This window comes from Cyphomyrmex costatus, unplaced genomic scaffold, assembly GCF_001594065.2.
Source record: "Cyphomyrmex costatus isolate MS0001 unplaced genomic scaffold, Ccosl1.0 scaffold124, whole genome shotgun sequence".
Taxonomy (NCBI): domain Eukaryota; kingdom Metazoa; phylum Arthropoda; class Insecta; order Hymenoptera; family Formicidae; genus Cyphomyrmex; species Cyphomyrmex costatus.
The window spans coordinates 359,089-367,007 of NW_017275218.1; the positions used below are offsets into that span (position 1 = coordinate 359,089).

Sequence of the window (7,919 nt, forward strand, 5' to 3'; positions counted from 1 at the left end):
ATATATATTTCAAATATATATATATATGTATATGTATTTAAATTATGTAAAAGCAAAATGTGTGAAGCAGTTATTTAACATTTCGTATTTTAAAAAAACTTTTTCTAACTTATTTCTTATTTAATATTTTAAGTAAGTTTTTGGAATGTAAAATACAACGTTTAGTATTATCTTTAATAGTGTTTGTCACAAAAATACGTTTCAGAAAGAAATATTAAGTTGAGCGGTACAGCTACCTACCTATACCGAGCTGCGGTAATGAAATAACTGCTCGCCGCGCTCGGGTTACCGGTGAGCCGGGTGAGCGGGGACTGTGCGTCCGTCCTTCGACATCAAAACAATTCCCAAGGCTGCTTTCACTAACCGTCTAACAATAACCGTCGAAATATTTATTAACGCGCTCGCATATTACAAAATAATTAAAATTCGTCACATTTTTATTGTTCTCCGATAATTACAATTTATTATACGATTTTTGCTTTATTTCTTACATTTGTTACGCATACACGGCTCTTGAATACTTTATCTTTAGATATTTCAATTTTTGTTATAATAAGTGATTATTAATTTATAATATAACTTTTTATTACACTTAATCCGCGAAATATGTACGCAATATTTTTAACAAAAGATTGACGTGCATTGTGCCTTTTGTTACTTTTGAATTGTTTAATTTTTGTCTTATTCCGCATTCTTTATCCGAAATCGAAAAGTAGATTATATTTGAATTATACATATACGTTTGAATGTATACGAATGCTATTTATACGCATTATTCTATTTAGTCCAAATTATTTCCAAAAAATTAAAAAATGTTTTTATTTATTTTTATTAAATAAATGTATAACATATCAACTTTTAATTGTAAATCATCAGAGAAAGAGAGAGAGATTTATAAAAATTAAGATACAATATATGTTAGGATGTCAAAAACATTTAACGTGAATAGTTATGCAAAAATAAACCGTGCTTATAAACTAATGCTTATTGTAAATGTCTTTAATTTTGTTCAGTAACTACATGCAAACTTCAAGATAAAATAACTTCGTAAAAAATCGTCGAATCGAGATGTTTAATAAAGCATTTTAAAACTTGAAATCTCTACTTTTCAGACTCGTACTTCAAAAAACGATATACATATATATAATATATATTTTACTGATATTTCGTAAAGTTACACAAAAATAAATAAAAGTGCATCGAAAATCTAAAAATTTTTTATGAAATTTGAAAAGTTCCAATTAAACGAAATAAAAATTATGCACAAATGTGGTTTATATCATTCGAAAGAGCGAATCTTTATCTTTGATTTATTTTTTTACGAAGCTCCGTACGATTTTTTTTCACCGAGTTATTCAACGTTGTAAAAGGGTTATTTTTGCTTCAACGTTGAATAACTCGGTGAAAAAAATCGTACGGAACTTCGTAAAAAAATAAATTAAAGGTAAAGATTCGGTCTTTCGAGTGATGTAAATCACATTTGTATACAATTTTTAATCCACCCCGTGGAATTCCGCAAATTTCATAAAAAATTTTGAGATCGATGTATCTTCATTTATGTTTATGTAACTTCATAAAATCTCCGTGAGACCACTTTTTCAAGTAGCGATCTGAAAAGTAGAGATTGCAAGCTGTAAAATGCTTTTTTAAACATCTCGATACGTTAATTTTTGACAAAGTTATTCTATCTTGAAGTTTGCCTATTTTTGCAGAGTGAAACAGGTGTTGCGTTAATTTTCTTGCCCAGTGTAATTCAGAAAAATTAAAAAAAACTTAATTTAAGGTAATCATTGCGAGAAGTTTAATGCGTCGTAATGAACTCTTTGGTTTTCTTGAGATTATTTATATTTATATTATTTTATTAAATACTATTTGTTTTCTAATTACAGATTTCAAAATGATGTCTTTGATGAAAAAGTTACTGTTTTCTCTACCTTTGTTCCTGACGTTTCTAGCATGTGGAACAGCTGGTGCGTTTTACTTTTAAGGACAAGATATAATAATATTAATGCTTGAAATGCCAATTCGTATTATTGTAAAATATCGCATTAAAACCTTAGATTATTCATGATCTTGCTTTTCGTTTGCATTATATTTTATCTTCCAGATTTTATTTCTATAATTTGTTTGTATTGTATGATATAGTTAAAAATATAGTTTTAAAAAACCGCTTTTTTCAAATTGTTGGTAAAAAACCAGAAAAATTGGTTTTTTTTTTTCAGAAAAATGGCTATTTTGCTATCAAAATGACATACTATCTCATTTTTAGTGTCTTTCATCGAATTAATGTGATTCAGAAAATTATGTAATCATATTTTTATTAAAGTTTTTGGTTTATCTTCTATAATATTTTTATGATAAAACCTAATCTAACCTTCCTCTTGTGCATAGCAAAAGAGGTACGGTGAGGTAATTTGGATAAATTGACAGAAATTGTATATAAAGATTGGAATCACATAATGTATTCAATCAAACATACAGAACATACACTATTGGTGCAATATGAAAGTACGGCTGCGTTTAGCAGAGAAAGCAGCTTTGTGCTACTGTTGTCGTAAGATTCGTTAATTATTAATTATGATTGGTCTTGCTCTTAATTATTTCCATTATTAGATCTAAATGTATAAACTAATCATGTTTAAGAATTTTACAACAATTGCAAAGCTGCTTTTTTTTGCTAAATGCAACCTATGTTTTGTGTGTTTCATATGTTTAACAGAATACATTATATGATCCCTACCTTTAATACCATTTCAAAATAAATTTCTGTTAACTTATCCAAATTACTCTACTGTCGGCTATGGCACAGATATTTTACGAATACGCGTGATCGGAATTTTTCCACCTTCGAGAAAAAAGACCGAAAAAATTGGAAAAATTCTGGTTTTTTCCCAATCTTTTAAAATTATAGTTAATAAAATAAAGTAGACAAGGAAAGCATTGACAATAAATTTAAAATCATTATATTCGGAGTAATCTATAATAATAATAATATTTGAAAACATTAATGAATAGAAAATTGGTAATTAAAAAAATATTAATTAATAATCAATAAATAATATCTAAATTATAATGAATAATTTATAATTTATGTAGTTACAATATTAATAATTTAGATGGAGTGTTAATGATATATGTATGTTTCAGTGACTCCAAGGTTGGTCTGTTACTTTAGTAACTGGGCTATCCATCGTCCGGGTATTGGTAGTTACGGTATCGATGATATTCCTGCTGATAAGTGCACGCACGTCATTTACTCTTTCATTGGTGTGAGCAACGTTACCTGGGGAGTTCTCATTCTCGATGAAGAAATCGATGTTCAAAAAGGCGGCTTCAATCATTTCGTCGCTCTGAAAGAGAAGCATCCTCATCTGAAGACTGAGATCGCGATTGGCGGCTGGGGCGAGGGTGGTAGAAAATATAGCCAAATGGTTAGCGTGAAAGCCAGACGTGATTCGCTAATCAACAGCATCGTTGGTGAGTGTATTTCGAGAATTCTTCATTCATTGAATTACTAAAAAAAGAAATTTGTGCGCGCTCTCTCTCTTTTATTATAATATTTATGAACCTTTTGTGTCTCATTCTAAATTGATTAAACATTGGAAACCATAGAAAAATTTGTCTTATTATATCTAATATATTTGAATATAATATATAATTAAAAGCAAAGTAAAAAAAGACGCAATTATTTGTTTTGGGAGTGTGGACCGCGCGAAATTAAATACGAAAGGATTTAATAAAATTTCTGATTTCTCTGGTAGATTTCATGAACAAGTTTAATTTTGATGGTTTTGATGTTGATTGGGAATATCCGGCTGCTACTGATAGAGGTGGTAGCTTCAACGACAAAAACAACTTTTTCTATTTCACTGAGGAGCTGAGAACAGCATTCGATAAGGTTGGCAAAGGCTGGGAAATCACGCTGGCAGTGCCAATACCCCAGTTTCGACTTAACGAGGGGTATCATGTGCCAGAATTATGCAAGTGAGTTCCTCTTTGTATCCTGCTGTATTCATACGCTAATAAAATATATACAAGATATCCGGCAAGTTTTGATAAAACGCTCGTGAGTAGGTAGAACATTGTATACATATCTATATACATTAGGGAATTAATAATTTTTTCAATTTTATTTCTTATTATTATTTTATTTGTAGACTTGTCGATGCCATCCACGTTATGTCTTATGATCTTCGTGGCAATTGGGGCGGATTTGCTGATGTTCATAGTCCGCTTTACAGGAGACCTCACGATCAGTACGCCTACGAGAAACTGAACGTGGTATTCTTCCTACATATTTTTTTTATTAAAACGACATATGTACGGAAGATATATATATATAGGAGTATTGCCATTATTTCAGCACGATGGTCTTCAGCTCTGGGAGGACAAAGGCTGTCCTGCCAATAAACTTGTCGTAGGAATTCCGTTGTATGGACGTAGCTTCACCCTTAGCCAAGGCAATAACAACTTCAAACCTGGTACTTACATCAACAAGGAAGCCGGTGGCGGCGAACCTGGTAATTACACTGGGGCTCAAGGATTCATATCCTATTACGAGGTAAATGATCGATCCGCAAGCGAAAATTAGCAAAAGCCGAGCAACGTCAGCAGGCGCATTTGTTACGTCAAAATTCTTTTATCTTTTTTTATAGATTTGTATAGAACTTAAACAACCGAATCAAAACGGATGGACCAAGGATTACGACGACGTGGGTAAAGTACCTTATATGTACAAAGGTAAGTTTAATTTTTGTAGACATTGGAAGAATAAAAATGTCTTAAGTAATCTCAGAATGACGTAACTATTTTTGAAAATCTGACAAATAATTTATAGGAAATCTGTGTGTAAATATTACATGATAAATGCATCAATAAATGATTACTTAGAAAAATATTGCTCGACAATTTAATTTTATTAAATAGGAGTATTATTTTAATCGCATTTTTATTTTTCAAAAGTATTAATTAATTATGATGCGAACGGAATCAAATAAAATTAAAAATTAAGTTTTAAATTTATTTATTTTTAGTAAAAAAAATTAAAGAGTCAAATTATGTTTTTTTTTTTTAATAGAATCATATACATTTCCTATTTTCTTATTTCCATATTTTTGTAGTATATAAAAATGTATTAATCGATATATATCATTATATGTCATTTGATTATTCGATATCAAGATAATTTAATTAATACTTACAACCTGATTCATGAATCTGTCGATACTTGAAATAATGAGATACATATATAAAACATAGTATATCTAATAATAAAAGTTTATATTAAATAACGCGGGCAAATGAGAGCAAAATTAGATATAGTTACATAAAATGTACTTAGATACAAAAATTATTTAAAAATCGGACGTTTCAGCTCTATTCGAGCCAGCATCAGCGAGTATAAGATATCTTGATCCAAAAACGTTTTGGTCCTGAGCATGGGAATCAAATGAGCGCGGTTATTTATGCATTCATTGGACGAAATTTATATTTGTGTGAAATAGTTATTCGAAACGCTCAAGACGTTCTTTGAACGTCCTAATTGGCGTCCACATATTGTTTAGGTTTTTGACAATCAATCTCAGTCTCCCTACTGATGCACTTATTCTACATTAAAATTTTGTTTCTGCATTTTCTCTTTGTAAAATATATGTTGTTATATTATTTGATTCTCATCAGGTCAATTAATTTTTTTATCTAACAAGATAGTTTGCAATAGTTGGAATTATTAGGAAGTTTTAATCAGCAGGAGGAAAAAGTCCCCAATGGGTTGGCTACGAGGATGTGGACAGTATTGGATATAAGATGAATTTCCTTAAAGAAAAGCAATACCTCGGTGCCATGGTCTGGGCTTGCGATATGGACGACTTTAGAGGAATCTGCGGTCCTATGAATCCTCTCATAACCGCAATCCACGATGGCCTGAAGGGCTACACAGTAACACCCAAAGATTACAGGACAACTCCCGGGGTAAGGAATTAGTCAATTAGTATTATGAATGACTCCATAGATAGAGACTTCCTTATGAAAAGTATGAAACATTGTATACATCTAGCGCTCTTGTGCTGAATTTTACATCAAGAATTTGCGGTATTGAAAAAGAAATATATTAATTTTTGGTAAATTTTTTAAAATTTTGAATGATATTTGATAAAAAACAATATTTGACTAGAATGTATATGTCGAAATACGTAGGTCATTCAATAAGTCTAAGTCACGAAGTCTAAAATATAGCATCACCAGTATGTATTGAGATTATTTTCGGTATTCGGCAACTCTTGAAGGAGTCCACAAAATTTCAGTGATATAGATCTATTATTCTGTATTTGACGTTTATTTGAATCGATCAAGTTTCGTGGTTTGCAAAAAATGGATCTTATGTCACTGAAATTTGGTGTGTGATCCTCCAAAAGTTGCCGAATACTAAAAATAATCTTGATACGTATTGGTGGTGCTATATTTTAGACTTTGCATGAACTTATCAAACTACCCTCGTATATACTATACATTTCTACATATTCAATATACTATATATCCAAATAATGAAGATCATTTTATTATTATAAAAAAACGTAAGTTCGTAAATAATCGTGATTTATTTTCAGCCCGAATGGGACAGGCCACCTAGTACCCCATCGAATGAGGGAAAACCGAGACCCACTCCGAATCCCATACCCACTTCGAATCCTGACGTAACAACCGAAGTACCTCGTCCTACGCAGCCTCCGTCGAAGCCAGGCGATAAAAATGATGTTGTTTGTAACGGCGAGATGATGATCCCTAGCAAAGACTGTTCTGAGGTACGCTCGTAAATACTAAAAAAATTTTAAAAATACAATTTCTGAAACAATATACAATTTCTAATGATATTATTTGATGATGTATATACGAAGGCAGAAATGTCTTAAAAAGCCTTTTTTTTCATGTCTTCTCATTCCTTCTCATGCAGGGAAGGAAAACATTTGCTATGAATGTGAAAGAAATTACAAAACGTAATTGTCAAATTTGTTTGATAAGTTAGCAAACACTGTATATTTGACAAATATTTTGCATTTGTTGCAAATAATTTTTGTCACTAGAGAGAGAGCGAGAGAGAGAGCATAAAAAAGAATAAATATTTATTATATCCATAAATAATTTGCGATCTCTATAAATGAAATTTACCGTTATGGCATAGGATTAGTGTTCACAACAAATTTTTTCTCTCCGAGTATTTTTATCAAAACAGTTTTTCTAATGTAACATTAAATTGTGCTTTTTATTATGTTTCGATCTAATTTGCAAACGTATCTCTTACATAACTATTACATATTTTTTTTGCAGTACTTCGTCTGCGTCCATGGTAAACCGATGAAATCAAAGTGCCCGGCCGGTTTGATTTTCCAAGCAACTAATCTCATTTGTGATTGGCCAGCCAATGCCGATCGCAAAGAATGTAGAAAGATCTAATCCATCGATGCCTTGATTCTATTGATGTCAACTGTCCAGTGTTTTATCGATTCCATCTCTCAAGTCTATAAGGAAATTTATTACGATAATTTCGTATGAGAACATTCGTTATACGTGTTACTATTTGTTGTTGTGTGCGAGAGCGTGTGCGATGCTATTATCGCTATAAGTCATAATACATCATATGCAGTTATTAAAGAGAGAGAGAGTTTTATTATGTAATTTTATATCCTTTATATAATCCTCCTTTTCACATTGTTTAACTTATTTAAAGGCTATGTTCCAAAACGTCCTTTTCGAATAAAATTTTCCTCGAAGCGACGTTTTGGAACGTAGCCTAAGTGTCTTATTTAAACTTATAAGTTCAAATTTAGAGAGAAGACAGAAACAGAAAACTCTTATACAAAGAGCTTTAATTGTTATTATTTCTTTAAATTAAATTAATTAATTTAAGGAAAAGTACTTATTGC

At 30.8% G+C, this 7,919-nt stretch overlaps 1 protein-coding gene across 2 annotated transcripts in view; it reads left to right on the top strand.

Annotated features, from left to right (window-relative positions):
• LOC108782341 (endochitinase) overlaps nt 1–7,653 on the top strand; it is a 20,560-nt gene extending 12,907 nt beyond the window's left edge. The window contains exons 2-10 of one of the 2 annotated variants that reach the window (XM_018550600.1): nt 1,890–1,970; nt 3,148–3,477; nt 3,762–3,984; nt 4,158–4,281; nt 4,364–4,561; nt 4,656–4,740; nt 5,747–5,970; nt 6,606–6,800; nt 7,324–7,653. In XM_018550600.1, the coding sequence (XP_018406102.1) occupies nt 1,898–1,970; nt 3,148–3,477; nt 3,762–3,984; nt 4,158–4,281; nt 4,364–4,561; nt 4,656–4,740; nt 5,747–5,970; nt 6,606–6,800; nt 7,324–7,449 (1,578 nt within the window). In that variant the 5' untranslated portion in view covers nt 1,890–1,897 and the 3' untranslated portion in view covers nt 7,450–7,653. The remainder of the gene's footprint in view (nt 1–1,889; nt 1,971–3,147; nt 3,478–3,761; nt 3,985–4,157; nt 4,282–4,363; nt 4,562–4,655; nt 4,741–5,746; nt 5,971–6,605; nt 6,801–7,323) is intronic. The other variant, XM_018550601.1, reaches the window with a different exon arrangement.
• Nucleotides 7,654–7,919: the final 266 nt, after the last annotated feature.